Source organism: Ammospiza caudacuta, chromosome 22, assembly GCF_027887145.1.
Source record: "Ammospiza caudacuta isolate bAmmCau1 chromosome 22, bAmmCau1.pri, whole genome shotgun sequence".
Classification (NCBI taxonomy): domain Eukaryota; kingdom Metazoa; phylum Chordata; class Aves; order Passeriformes; family Passerellidae; genus Ammospiza; species Ammospiza caudacuta.
Window position 1 is genome coordinate 8,370,306 of NC_080614.1, and position 15,118 is coordinate 8,385,423.

Sequence of the window (15,118 nt, forward strand, 5' to 3'; positions counted from 1 at the left end):
CTACAAGGGTCTTATTATTTCCTCATAAAGGATGAGGATAAATGTTTGGTCATTCAGCCTTGGATTTAGTTTTTTGGTTTTACATACAATACATATTTAAATAGACTGGTACATATATATATACATACATATATATATATATATATATATATATATATATACATGCACAACCACCTCAAAATAAATAACTCCTTTTGCCAAAGGGAAGAGAGAAGATAAAATAATTAAGGTCAACAATACATTTAATTTCCTACATTTTTAGCTAAATATCCCAAACTCATTACAGTCAATGACAGATTAAAATTGCTAAGACATAGATTAAGAAACTATTAAAATTGCCATTAAAACATCAAAACAAAACAAAATAAATAAGCTCTCCAAATCTTTCTCATCTAATCCTCTTGAAAATAATTAAAGCTTTCCTTTAGCTTTAGCTCCCAGCTAGGAACTGTCAAATAGTCTTAAAAAGATGGCCCATGATACTCAATGTTTGCTAAGCCTTTTTTTCACTCTAACAAACTTCTCCTCACTCCCTGTGGCTGCAGGCACCACCTTCCATGGAAATGTCCATCCCAGGCTCTGACCTTGCATGGGGGCTCAGGGGCCCTCGGGGACTGTGTGGGGTCATTGCAGCTCCAGCAGGACCAGGCTGCCAGGTCAGAGTTACACAGCTCGGGGCAAGCTTTGATCTGGGCTGTAGTAAAGCTGTAGTAGATCTGTGGAAGCAACACAGACCCTTAAATCAGTGTTTCTGTAGTATTTGTCTATGCCAGGTCAAATGCCAAGGGCTCCACGACATCTGGACAATTTTACGATGACATTTAATGATTACTATTTATTAAATCATTAGTTATTACTACTATATCAACAATTACTAATTCTTGAAGTATCTACCCTACTCAAACACTAATAAAGGTCACAACTTTGAAGTATATTTTACAACACTGAAGCCAGAAACCCACATTTCAGTATCTGTCAAGAATTTTCCTTGTGGAACATGTAACAGGTATGAATTCTCCCTGATCACAGACATCCATCCTTCTGTAACTGCTACCATACAATCATTTATTGAATGGTGTCATTTGATGGGATTGAGGAGAAGCATGTTCAGTGATGTGGGCCAAAAGATCAGTTTTCAGTCATTTATTACTCAGGATTTTGAGACTGTATCAGAAAGACATTATTTCATTTTATGGCTGCACTGCATTACCTGGTATTCTTAACAGATCATTTTCTAAATAGAACAGGTGGTTTTACTGCCAGAAAAATAAAGATATCATATTGTCACATATAATTTTAAGAGGCAAAAAATGTACCACAGGGATAATTAGTCTCACCCTCCCATGATTCCACCTAAGCAGCTCGTGAAAGACTGTTGTGGCAACATCGCCAAATGTCTCTAGATATATAAATTACACACATATGCCTATTTTTGTAAATGAGATTTGGGAATATCAGTAGCAATTGCATGGTGGAAATATTTAGCTCGTTTCAGAGGTTGTACTGTACTTGCACTGTCTGAACATCCCCCAGCCCCAACACAAACGTGTCTGTATTTAATCAGTATCTGGATAACCACAATATTAATTTCCCTTTCTCCTTAAGTACTAGGAATATAGTTTTTATCTGTTTCTAAATGTTCTGTAGAACATCTAGTTCCTCCCTCAATCTGCATAATTTTTTTTATAATCATGAAGCACACACTGCAGCCAGACACTTTGCCCTCCTTTTCTTTTCTTTATGCAACAGATTTGGGATGAAATTCCCCACTTTTCCCCCAAGCCAGAGCTAATTCCAGGACCAGGATGACAGTTTTACCCCAGCTCTCAGGAGGGCACTCCCAGCTGGTGCCATCCCAGGCCATTCCTCCATCAAGTGCTCTGACAGCAAATGCCCCTCTCATTTTCTGTCCATACATCTGTAGGGATGAGTCATTGGGAAGATGCTCATCAATGTTTGCCATTATTTACAGTCCGACAAATCAATGTTTGCCATTGTTTACAGGCCAACATCGATCCCTATCAAACAACAGGGCAGACAAGTTGTGTTATGTAATTGATATGAACCACCCTGCCAAAATGCAGATTCCATTATTGGCATGTCTTCCTGCCTAAACGCCAGAAAGCTCCAGAGATGAGCTCCTGTCACCTTGGAAACGTTCGGGAGGGAAATGCCAAGTGCCTGTGGAAGCACAGCATGCAGCCACACAGCACAGGGAAGTGGCCAGCTCTGCTGCCTCTCCAGCTGATCCTGAGGTGCCACTGCAGGAACTCCACAGAAATGCCTCTGAATTGAACCCTGGCAGAAAACAGCAGGGATTTCATTTGGATCTGCTCACTCCATTTCCCAGTTTCTCCAGGATGGATCACTGTGGTCCAGAACCCACAAAATCTGGAAGAGCTGCATCAAGCAAAGCCTTTTTTGTACATTTCCAGGAGCTTAAATCTTAAAGATTCACTGGCTTCAAGTTGATAGACGTAAGTTGTAGATTGAGAGATAAGAACTTGGCTGGGGAGCCGTAATTTCCTTCAGAGGAACTGCAGATCTCTTCTTCCTTTCCTATCTGTATGAGAGAGAAAAATCTACATTGTCTTTCCCTAAAAACACATTATTCACCTGACACAAAATCATGACCCTGGTTGATGTTATTGTTATGAAATTGAAATAATTCAAACAGTTGGGACTGAAAAAATACCTTGAAAAAAAATATCACAAGAAACTGACAATCAGTGATATTTCCAGGTGTTCTTCTGAATGTTTTCTTGAGGGGAAAATCCGTGCTTGGATGTTTTTCATCCCAACTCGAGGAATGTGGGAACTGGCAGGTTCAGAGTTAACACAGTTATAACTATTCCAGATCTGCAGAGAGAGCTATACAGTTAATCACTGCATATTTTTAGCCTACATCTTGTAGCTTTAATCCTGCAAATGTCTGTATGTAATTTGTTTTATGTAATATGAATAGATGCCATAAAATCAAGATTCCACCATTTATAGAGCTAAGAATGTCCGTGTATTTCTCAAGATTGAGGACCTACAGCATAAATATGGGACAATGCACTGGTCACTGTGAGTAATTTACACTCCATACTGTGTGTGCCAGTGGAAATAAATGCTCAGATTAGCAGCATGTGCTTGGGATCAAAACCTAGACCTTACTCTCATAGCAACGATAACAATTACAGAAATATTGCTTACAATTAAGGAACGTTTTCAACTAAATAAATCTGAGAATGCATCTGTCTCTGTGTACAGATCAGGGTGTATTTTGGTGCAGATGATGTCTCAGTATTTTAATAACTGAATCCCTGGGAGTCTGTGAATAGCTGGGTTTCTCTGGCACGTCATCGAGGCCTAGTGCCAAGAGTGAGGGAGCTGCTGTGCTGTGGATCCAGCTGCTCTGGTCCTTGACTTTGTCAAGGTAACGCAAGGAAGAGAACAGAGAGGAAACCCAGCTAATCACCAGTTTAGATAGAATGGCCTGCGTTGGAAGGGAGCTCAAAGCTCACCCAGTGCCACCCCCGCCATGGGCAGGGACACCTCCCGCTATCCCAGGTGGCACCAATATAGGGGCCTGAGTAAATGTATGTATGCAGTAAAAGATCTCTGTATTGTATAAGTGACCCTGCCCCAATTCTAGTTATTGTAAATGGGCTGCAGCTGTGATGTCCTTAATTGGGGGGCAGCTGTGGCCCGTGGAGGTAGCTGGGATAAAAGAGGGTGGGGCGGTCAGGGAGAGACTTGGAGGAGCCCTGATGAAGAAGCAGGAATAACACTGCTGTGAAGAGCTGCTTGTGAGGAAGCCACCCAGAAGGTATGGACTTTAGAAAGATGAAATACAACACTCCAAGCCATGTCCAACCTGGCCTTGGACACTTCCAGGGATGGGGCAGCCCCAGCTGCTCTGGGCACCCTAAATCTGGTACTGAACTCTTGAATTCAAACACACAGGCTCAGGAGATTCCACTGCAGGACAGAATATTCAAACTGGTTCATTTTATGAACACAAACATTCACTATGAGTATGTAAATCACTGAAATACCATCTAAAGACTTTTCATGTAGTGATTTTGTGCTTATTTATAACAATTACAGAAGTTCATACAGAACCTCTAGAGCTGGAGTTGCTGTTGAAGCCAGAGGACCTGTTCAGAATGTGACATAATAAATGGGCAGCATGAGCAGTACATGATTTCTGCTGAAATAACCTTTAATTAGTAACTAGTGGGGAAATGCTTTTTGTCAGGTTAGTACAGGCTTACTTCTGAAAAGACATTTGAGACAGATTCCTTTTGGATTAAAACTTGGAAACCTTCAGTATTCTAATATGACTGCTCCAGCCCCAAATCCACAGGACTTCACATTGCAGCAAGATTAAAGGGTTTTAATCATAATGCCACCAACTTGCTTAAAATTTAAAAATGTATTTGAATAAGCATTAATCTGAAAGTTCACTGAGAATGTCTTCGGTGTTGGTTACCTGAACCAGATGTCCCAGACAGGCAGCACAGGTAGACGTGCTCCCACCAGGGTAATTACTGACACTAATACGATGGAATTGTTAATATTGCTGTATTTCCAAAGTGTAAATCATTCTTCTAAAGAACGTGCAAAAAGCGCGTCAGTGTCTCATATTCTAATCTGCCTCTGAGAACAAATAATGTCAACAATCGTCAAGTAGGAAAACTCCCCAGAGAACTGCTCAAGATGGCTCAAACCTCGAGAACTCAATGATCTGAACAACTGCGAAGACCCCAGGGACATCGGACCCACACCCAGGGATCCCCGGCCCAGGGACCCCGGCCCTCGGACACCGGACTCCGGCCCAGGGACCCCGGCCCTCGGACACCGGACTCCGGCCCAGGGACCCAGGCCCTCGGACACCGGACTCCGGCCCAGGGACCCAGGCCCTCGGACACCGGACTCCGGCCCAGGGACCCAGGCCCTCGGACACCAGACCCGGCCCAGGGACCCAGGCCCTCGGACACCAGACCCGGCCCAGGGACCCAGGCCCTCGGACACCAGACCCGGCCCAGGGACTCCGGCCCTCGGACACCGGACTCCGGCCCTCAGGCACTGGACCCCGGCCCGTCCCGGCCCGCACCACCCCGCGGCCGGGGGGGGACGCAGCGAGCCGCGCCGGCAGCGCCGCCCCGCGCCCGCGGCGGTTCGGGGGCGGATCGCGGCCGTGCGTGCGCGGCGCCCCCGCGCGCGGTGGTTGGCGCCGTTGCCGTGGCAGCGCGGGCGGCGCGGCGGGCCCGGGCCGTGAGGAGCCGGGCCGGGGGTGAGCGCGGTGAGCCCTGAGGGGACAGCGCCCTGAGGGGACAGCGCCGGGAACACCGACACTGCCCCGGGGTGTCCTGTGGGAGGGCTCGGGCCTGTGCTGTGCATGTCGGCCTAATTTACCCCAAACTTTGTTCTTTGGGAGTTGGAGCCACACAACCTCACCACGCAGAGGTTTGGCTGAAGGCGTTGGGGCTGCTGCTGCATTGGCTGCGTTTGATGTTTGTGCCACTTCTTAGTGCCACCAACATCCCTAAATCAGTAGCCAAGCGTAGGAATCCTACTTGGCTTTAAGGTGGTTTCTATCATTTACGCATTCCTCCATACTTCAAATCCTGGGTTTGTTTTCTCTGCTCCTTAACTGGAGAAAATAGATGCTCTTTTGTTGTTGATTCTTCTTGAGTTCTGCAGAAGGATTTACATAAACGCACTCAAAGCTGAGCCACCTTCGTTAAAATTAATCATATGTCCAAGTCCTTCTGTGGGTAAGATGTGAAATGCTCAACCATGTGGTAATAACTCATTCTAGATGACATACAGAGTTTACTGCATTCTAATAAATTGTAACAACATTTGGGAAGAGTTTGCTTTGCATTGGAGAACTCCACAAGACTCAAGGAGAAATAATGTTTGTTGGAGTTGTGCCCAAATAATCTGGGGTAAAATCATAGTATAAGTGGATAAAATACACTCAGAAGGTTTGTTTTATTACTGAGCTGATTGTTAAAAGAAAAAAAAGGAAAAAAAAAAAGGCAGAGTCCTTGCTTTTCACCAAGAGATTTATTATAGTTGATTCTCAAGATGTGTAACTAACACACAGGTATTGTATCCAGTCATTTCACATGCATTAAATGCATACTGAATGCTGTGAATTCACTCCTGAGATAGTCACCACTACTGCAAGTTGTTGGATATTTAATGTGGAAAACATGTTCTTCTTTTTATTCAGCCTGGTCATTTGGAAAGAACTGTCACCATGGAAGACCAGGAGATCAGTTTTAGTAAGGGAGAACAGCAAATATCTCCTCTAGTGTTCCTAGAGGAGGAGGAAGAAGAAAAGGAAGAGGAAAGCAAAGAAAGAGAAGAGGAGGAAGAAGAAAAGGAAGAGGAAAGCAAAGAAAGAGAAAAAGAAAGGCTAGAAGAGGAAGAAGGAGAAGAAGAGGAGGAAAAAGAAAGAGAAGAAGAGGAAGAAGAACAAGAAGAGGGAGAAGAAGAGGAAGATGCAACTGATCAGCTCTTTGACTTGGAAGAACACTGGGAAGGTGAAAATGAATTGTTTTGATAACTCACAAAAAACTGACATTAATGTAAACTTAATGTAAGATAAGCATGTTAGATCATTGGCCAGAACCTGACAATACATTATCCTCCCTTGTCCCCCTCCCTATTCTTGTCTGGGATTTTCCCACATAAATGGGATTCTTGGTGACACTTTCACATGAAGGCAGAGAACATTCTCCTGTTCTTTTGCAGGTGTATCATAGTCCTGTGTGTTTTGCCATATGAATTTTTTAATGTACACTGCAGTAATGCTATAAAATGTCACATCTGATTCTCCACACTGTGACTTGACAGCAAATATAGAAAGCTTTTAAAATTTTAAAATTCAGTCTCTTTATTAAGCTGTTTTTTTAATATCTGCTAGAATATGAGCTGAAAGAAGAGCTGGATGTTGATGACAAGATGGAAAACAAGGACACTTTTGAAGATGCTGGAGACCAGTCTGATTCTACCATGTAAATACCTTGTTCCAGTTCAAACAGAATTTTGTCAGTGGTGCTGAGTGACCAGCTGTGTATGACATGGCTTAAACTAGTTTAAAATGTTCCTGTTCAATTGTAAACTATTGTTCAGGAACACTAAAATTGCAAAGCCAAGGTGGGATCAAGAGAAGCCCCAGGCATTTTAAAACAAAGACACATCATTAGTGCTTTCAATGAGGGTATAAATGTTCAACTTTAGATATCCAATACTGAAAATCCTGGCTTGAGTCTATGCATGCAAACTTCCTGTGCTGTTTGTGTTCATGTTCTTCATTACCTATAATGGTCTTATTTATAAGTTCTGCTAGAATAAAACAAAAGCAGGAATGTAAGGATGTTAGACAAACTTCAGTTTCACATTGTTTCTTTCTTGGTTGTGTGTTCCAAGTCGAAGGCAAAGCTCAGAACACTCTTTGGGCAGAATTGGTACCATTCAGCCTCTGAAGTCTGCAGACAGAATTCACTTATCAACCTCACTGAGAAGCCTCCAATTGTTCAATGACAAGGTCAGGGAAAAGAAACTGATGGTCCAAAAAACCAGGTTAGTGTTTAATAAACATAATCCATCAGCACAAATCCCCAGCCAATACTAAGATACTGTGTCCATCTTAAATACTGGAGTTTATAGAACTGTGTATCTGACAGGAGTCCTGGCTGTGAATCTTGCCCCCAAAAAAAGAGTTTTACTGAGAAAAGAACCTACAGAACATAACTGATGTGTTTCTTTCTTGCAGTGACATGCTGAGTGCCTGTCGGCTGCGGAGCAAGATGCTGGCAAAGCAGCTGGATCATGTAGACATGGAAATAGAGAGAGAGGAGGAGGCTGGCAATGTGTAGGTAGAGAGTATTTCTGGATACCAGGGACTACAGGCATCCACTATCTTCATCTGTGTGTAATTAATGAGATAAGAGCAGGAAGAGGTGGAAACTTGGGAATGGGTAGGAAAGAGGCATATATTTTAAAATGTAACAACAGGTACTAAATCAGCTTAGCCCACTGCTGTCAATCACGTCAATCTTCTATTCAGTCTGATGAATCAAGGTGCTGTGACACTCCTGGAGGTCATGGCTTTGCTTCTGGTGATTATTCAGTCAGGATTTCTATATATGTGTGTGTGTTCATTTTAATAAATGCACACATACATGTGCCATTCCTTTCTTGTGTTGTTCTGGAATGCAGGAATGCCTTTCAGGAGTAGCTCTGCATACAGGAGCTGCTCTGAAACACTTGTGCTATCAAGTGGGAGGCAATTTACTGTACTCTTCACATTTGGTTTAAATAGAAAGCAGTGGGTGGCTTGTGTACCAGGAGCCAGAGGCTTGTGAACAAACTTTGCAGCTGCATTTCTAACCTGTGTTAATCTCCAGGTTAGAGCAGCAATGAATGAGAGAGGAAGGCAGGTTAACTGCCAGAATGGCAGAGCTGCTTAAACAGAACTGATGAGCTGATGCAAATGAGCCTCCTGAGGTGGTGCAAGTGGGATTTCAGAGACAGTAACAAATCCCAGCAACGACAGAAAAGCAGTGTAGGGTTTATCCTTATGATGGGTCACATGGAGAGGTCTGGATATGGAAAAAATAGCAATTCTCCCAATCTCTCACATTTAGCAAGTGTCTAGTGGAGTGAGAAGGCTTGATAGATTCCTGGCTTCTGAAGTTCAAGAACTTTGTGTTTTAGCAATAATGCAAATCCTGGCTGCCATTAGCACTGCCAATGCCAATAGAGAAATGTTGAATTTAGAGGAGTAGCTGCAGGTAGAAGATCCAATTTTCATTTAGAGGATGAGAGTTTATGTTGAGTATAGTCAGGCCACTGTCTGTGGATCCTGTAGCACAATGTTTGCTAGTTCTTCTGGGGAGAGAGGGAAAATAACTGTGTGGGAATGCTGCAGTTGTAGGCTAAGTGTATGGAATATTGTAGTACCATTTTAAAAGCAAACTCAGTCTAGGTTCTCTAGGTTCACCTACGCTTATCTTCATGAATAATACTACTTTTATCAGTTGAGAAGTGAATAGTTGCATTGAGCTACTGGTCAGTGCATTTGAAATTCTCATCTGTTCCTTTCAACCGGTGTAGAAGAGTTTAAAGAAAGCTCTGCCTCAAGAATGGACACTTAAAAGGTTAAACAAGAGGCTGCATGAATTACTGGGATTGTGCTGAATAAATCTGAGCCTTAGAGCTGTGTTTTATTCTTGCTGATCTTGCAAGGGGGGCTCTGTTCACGTTTCTGCCTGATGGGTTCTGTCTGGCTCTGCAGTGCAGCCGTGTCCCGCCTGCAGGCCGTGAGCAGCCGCCTGTGCACCGAGCTGGAGAGAGAGAAGGAGCTGGAGCTGAGCCTTGCTCTGACACTCAAACAAAACTTGTAAGTGAGGGCATGAAGAAAGTGTGCAGGGAATCAATCTTTATTACCTTCTTCATATGCTCTTGGATGGATTCAAAAGTTAATCAATAGAGAAATTGCTTGTAAATACTGAGTTACATCAATCCAGATCAACTTTTAGCTTGCATGGTTCATCCCTTACAAAGCTGGATGATGTGGCTCAGAACCCAAGTTAGCTTTGCACATGTAAATAAAGTTTTGATTTTATTATGAGAGGTACATAAATTGTGACCTAAACAGGTCTCATTTGAAATGTAAAATAAGATGGACTAAAGTAAATCTGCCTGTGCATGAGCATAAATAGTTGTAATTTATGCCTCTTGGTGGCTTTATAGGGCATAAAGGAAAGGAGAGAAAATGAGCATGATGGAGACATTGTAGCAGTACTGTGTATTTTGATGCCAAGCTAATACTGCTGCTGTAATTGATTGTTCACACATAATAAATTACTGCTTTTTATCAGACAGAGTAAAACTGTCTTTTGCAGGAGGCAACAGGTGAGTGTGTTTGTATTTTGGTACCACAGGTATATCAAAGGAGGAACACAGGCATGAGCTTCTAGCTGTGATTAGCCAAGTGGTTAAGCAGCATACAGTGTGTTCTGCTGCAGTGTTGTGTAATAGCTTCAAAATGCTTGACTTGTTTATTGTGTGATTAGCAATACACAGAACAGATTCATGTACTCAGCTCTCATATCTGGTTCCTTCAGCAAAGCACAGAAGAATAAAAGCTGTGGCCTGTCTCTGAAGTTATTTATTGTTGAAGGAAAAGCTATTTTTAGAATTTTTCTTGATTTTCATCTTTTCATCTAGGTAAATGGGAGAAACAAAAACTTGAGGTTTATTTTTTTACCTTTTTTTGGACCAATATTTTTCATGTCTTTGAAAGGAATATTGTATTAGATATGAGCCTTAGTCTGTGCCAGTAAAAGAGTTTGATTCAAAATATGTTTGTAAATAATAAAAGAAAACATGGTTACATGTTTATTTCCCCCATAGAGCCTTCCTTACTCAATTTATCACCTTAAAGTGAAAGAATATCAGTATCCCAGTGAAAATAATTCACACTTTTTTTTAAAGGCTTGAGATGTGGCAGATAGAAACTGAACAGGAAAAACATGACATCCTCCATGAAAAACTTCAAAAAGATGAGGAGGAGCTACAGATGCAATACCAGGAGGAGAGAGAAGTGAGGATTTGGAAGGAAAAAATAACAGCCCTGCAAGCAGAAGGAACACGTCGGACTCGAGAGAAGTAAGAGCCTCAAAGTCAGAGCCTGCTGCCTTTCTTGTTTTATTTTCAGCCAGTTCTCTGCTGCAGGTGCTGAGATTAGCTGGTTCAGATACTGCTGCTACTGTGTGTCTTAGCTGGGTGTGCTTCAGGAATATTTGATGAGGAAATGCAATTAAAATAAGAATTGGCCGCGGCCTTGCAGTTATGCAAGTAAAGATTTCTGATCTGTGGGAATAAACTTAATGAAAAAGAAAAAACTACAAATGCAGGAGGTTTTATCATAGGAAATGAGGTTTATTGGATCAGACTAACTGCATGTGTCTGCAGTGCTGTTGCCCTCCAGGACCTTCTTGGCTTATGAGTCCATTGAGATTTCCTGGAGCAGAAGCAGACAGCAAAAAGCAGAAAAGTGCTCTCCAAAATCAGAGCAAAAGTGTGTCAGTCTGTGGCTTCTGTGAAGTTTATCACTTTGTCTGTAATGTGGGGACTGTGGAGAGTGGACAAATGTCCTCATTTCAGCACATATTAATGAACTTCCCAACCCCACCCTAGGTCTCACTGTGTTGGAATCAAATTTTCCTCAGTCCTGCTGCAACTGTTGGTTTGTCTGTGTTTTGCAGAAGAGAGAAGGAAGCCCAGAGAGAACGTGAAGAAAGAAATAAAAAACTCCTCGAGGATGCCAAGAGGAACCATGAGAAAGCAGTCTGCTTCCTGAGGCAAAGCATGGCCAGGTGGGGCTTCACTCCCTTCCTGTTGTGCATTCTCTGCTGGCCAAGACTTTATCCCCCAGTCTTTGAAAAATAATGATTTTTCTGTAAGTTATATTTTCTGTTTCACGTGGAAATCTCATGCCAGGTACAGTGTGGTGAGGCATTGAGATTTTTTAGGGCAAAAAGGATGTGGAAAGAAGAAAATCCACTCAGTGTCCTGTCATGGCCTCCACATTCCCTGGAGTCTCTGGCATGAGGGCTCTGACCTAGGAGGCATTGATGATGATTTGAAGCATTTTATCTATATATGTGCCATTAAATGAAGTAGTACAGCTAAAATCCAGGTTTGAAACCTGCCCTGTGCCATTCTGTCCTCTCAGAAATGTGGTAAAAAAGCATCAATGGATTGATGGACCATTTCCTTGCGCTGCTGCTCTGGTTGATTTTAAATTAGATGTTCCTTCATAGATTGATGTTTGTGTTATTACTCTGGTGTTGAATTATTTTGCTGCTGAAGAAACAGAACATCCGTTACTTATTTTTATATATATGTAAATATATCTTAATATATAAATAATAGGACTTAATTGTAAAATTATTGAAATAATTGTACTGTTTCTATGCTGTCTTATTTTTATTAGATGGTGTGTACAAACTGATCATAATTAAGAAAAACAAAATCAAATAATTTTTTTTCTTGACAAATATATCAAACATATCAATCTTAATTGTTTTTATGGTTTCCTATTATATTTACTGGAATATTCCCAGGTTTGACTCCTGCCCACATATTTCCAACTTGTAGAGTTCTCAGGGTTATTTTTAATGTGGGTACATGTGCTTGGCTTGTAAAAGTTTGCTACATAAGGTTTAGATACTGCTTATATGAGCAACACCTGAATTCTTTATTTTAGCAGCCAGTCATATGTCATAACATGAAACACATTCTTCATATCCAAAATTTTTTAAAAAATTAAAGTTGTTGAGCAAAATATTTGAAAACCTGTTGGCACTTGGAGCTCGAGCAGTGCCGTGTTTGGAGGAGCTGCAGCTGTTCCCTGCAGTGCCCACCAAGCAGGGCTGTGCAGCAGCAGTGGCTGCTGGCAATTACTCCCTGGCAGCTCAGACATTCTATTACCCAGAGCTTTCCAGGATGAGAGCCTGAAAGATTTGACTTTGCTTACAGAATTCATGAACAAAATGCAAAGGAAGAAGCGAAAGCTCAGGAGCATATGGAGAGAAGGATCCAAGCTGTGCTTTCCCTGAAAACCAGCATCACTTCCAACAGGGTACTGCTGCTGGGCTGGGATGGCAGTGAAGTCACTGCCTTCTGATGCTCAGTTCTCCTTGCAGAGCTGTGTGGGGGTTTTTGATCACATCACTGACCAAACCCCTTGAAACTGGGGGGAATTTAACCATTGCAGGGATCTGTGTGGGCAGGTTTTGACATTCTGCTGATGCAGTTTATTCTGTCAACAGTCTAGTTGTTCTGGGAGGGGAACTCTCTGGGAAATAATGCATGCTAAAAAAAGTTCTCTGGAAGTTCAGCCAGAAGGATTTCCAGTTATTTGGATCCCAGTGCAGAAATATTCCACATGGAGAAAACATATGGAAGAAAAACAGTTATTTGAGAATTTAAATAGTATAAATTAGGAATTTCTGAGCTATGCTGCTTTGCTTTTCTATTTCTGTTCTGTAGGATATGAGGGAATGATCTTAATTTAAACCTGATTTGTTTAGAACTGTTATCTTTTCATATTCCTTCACTAAGCAGCACTCCAGGGGCAGGCCGGAAGGATAGAGAAGTAGCTTGGACCTAGTCAGAGCTTTCTGCATCTCAGCACCCCAGAGAATATTACAGACAATACCTTCTGCTTCAGAGACATCCACCACAAAGGGATACTTGGATAAGGGGACCAGCATTAGATCATCTGTTTTATATTCTTTAATATGTGAATCAAACATGTAACTGGTTTGTGTGACTCTGATAGGAAAAGCTCCAAACGCTCCAGGTTTTGAACAAAGCAAAGGCCTTGGAGGCAAAGAAGGAGGAGATGAAGATGAGGGAGGCCATCCAAGCAGAAGGAGGCAATGTTATCAAGAAAATTTTTCTCCATAAACGACAGCAAGAACAGGAGAAAAGGAAAGAGTGAGTGTCATATCCATATCAAGCTGTGCCTGCTCCCTGGAGCTCAGTCAGGTCCTGAAGGCAGAACATCTCTGATGGTGCCTGGAGGGGGTGAAGTCCCTCTCCCACTCCGTGTGTGACACTTGCTCAGTCTGTTCCTGGGGCCCTGAGCTCTGCCTCAGGGCTGCTCAGATCTCCAGAGCCCCGTGGGTGTTCTGTGATCGACTCCTCCGGGAGGGGAGTTCAGTGACCCCAAACTGGAAAGCTGAAGTAACTGTCCCTCTTCCTCCCCTGAACACTGTGAAAGTCTGTATCAGCCTTCTAAAACACTGTAACTGAGTATATTTAGTCTGCAAAAATGTATAAACAGCCTCTGAATCACTTGGTGTCTTGGCACAAATTACCACTGAACCCAACTTGCTGTTTAGCTAAAAGGCTCCAAGGGAACTGGCTTGTAGTTAATATTACTGTTAAACAACCATGGTTGGGTTAATATTTCTTACAACTTTGGATTACAGAGCTTTTAGAGAACAGCAGAAGTCGAGAAAAATGGAGATTGTGTCTCGAATTTTGCAAGAAAGAGCTCCTCCTCACAAGCAGAGCAAAAGTCAGTCCCCTACTAAGGCAATTAAGGCTCGTGGTAAACTTGAGGATCCTTTAATGCAGAGCAGGAAAGCCTGGCAAAGTGAGGAGACCTGCAGACATGCAGATGGAGAAATATCAGAGGTAATCAAAGGCCTAGGAAACAACTCTCTTTAGATTGTTTTGTTTTGTTAAACGTGCAGGTCATTGAATTCTGTTAAAAAATAGCACAAGCAACAACCAAACATGAGACAGTAGAGAACAAGTGGAGAGTAATTAACTCATCAGATCTCTCAATATCTGTTAGTTTCCTTTTTCTTGAAGGAAATAGAGTGACTTTTAATGTAAAATTTTGTCTGTATTCAGTGTTTTAAGAGGGGATTGGCCTAAGTTGGCATCTTTGACCTCTGAGCCAAAGGCCAAGAGGCAAAAAGCCAAAGACCTGTAATTTTTGTGTTAAAAGATCTCCTCAGAAATTGATAACTGTTGAAGTAATTGTAATTTTTAACTGTATTTTCAACTTGTGTTCTTTCACCAAAGCTGGGGTGCCCTCCATTAGTTTATTCCTTGGCTGGGGAGGGAACTGCTTCCCAAGGAGAGAGTTCTGAGGACACACCCCAGGATGTGCTCCAGGAAAGTGGTGATGAGGACACAGAGAGGGACAAGACCCTCCTGGTACCTGAGTTCCCAGGACTTTGGAATCTGGAATTTGACTTGCACAAGGTAAATGTTGTGGTATCTCCTGTTAGAAACAGAAAAGAACCTTGCTTGAAACCAATAATTGTGTATTTTGCAGTTAAAATGCAGACATGATGTTATTACATAGATGCAGAAATTCAGATGTGAGAATATCATCAGTCATTGCTGTTTGACACTGTTCTGGAGGAGTTTGTTCTCTCAAAGAGAAAACAGTGCTTTAGGTTTAGTTCAGAAATCTGTGAAGACATCACATTATGTTTACTTCTTTGAATTTAAAAAAACTTCAGAATCCATCAAAAAGAAATCATGTTGGTACATATTCCTAGACTTGCATGGAGAA

The 15,118-nt window shown here is 42.1% G+C and overlaps 1 protein-coding gene across 1 annotated transcript in view; it reads left to right on the forward strand.

Annotated features, from left to right (window-relative positions):
- Positions 1-6,250: 6,250 nt before the first annotated feature.
- The window catches only part of CFAP74 (cilia and flagella associated protein 74), a 34,685-nt gene continuing 25,817 nt past the window's right edge, over positions 6,251-15,118 (forward strand). Inside the window, exons 1-12 of the mRNA XM_058818576.1 lie at positions 6,251-6,353; positions 6,426-6,545; positions 6,929-7,019; positions 7,441-7,587; positions 7,781-7,879; positions 9,305-9,409; positions 10,507-10,680; positions 11,280-11,390; positions 12,556-12,658; positions 13,361-13,518; positions 14,016-14,223; positions 14,620-14,802. Of these exons, the coding sequence (XP_058674559.1) occupies positions 6,260-6,353; positions 6,426-6,545; positions 6,929-7,019; positions 7,441-7,587; positions 7,781-7,879; positions 9,305-9,409; positions 10,507-10,680; positions 11,280-11,390; positions 12,556-12,658; positions 13,361-13,518; positions 14,016-14,223; positions 14,620-14,802 (1,593 nt within the window). The 5' untranslated portion in view covers positions 6,251-6,259. The remainder of the gene's footprint in view (positions 6,354-6,425; positions 6,546-6,928; positions 7,020-7,440; positions 7,588-7,780; positions 7,880-9,304; positions 9,410-10,506; positions 10,681-11,279; positions 11,391-12,555; positions 12,659-13,360; positions 13,519-14,015; positions 14,224-14,619; positions 14,803-15,118) is intronic.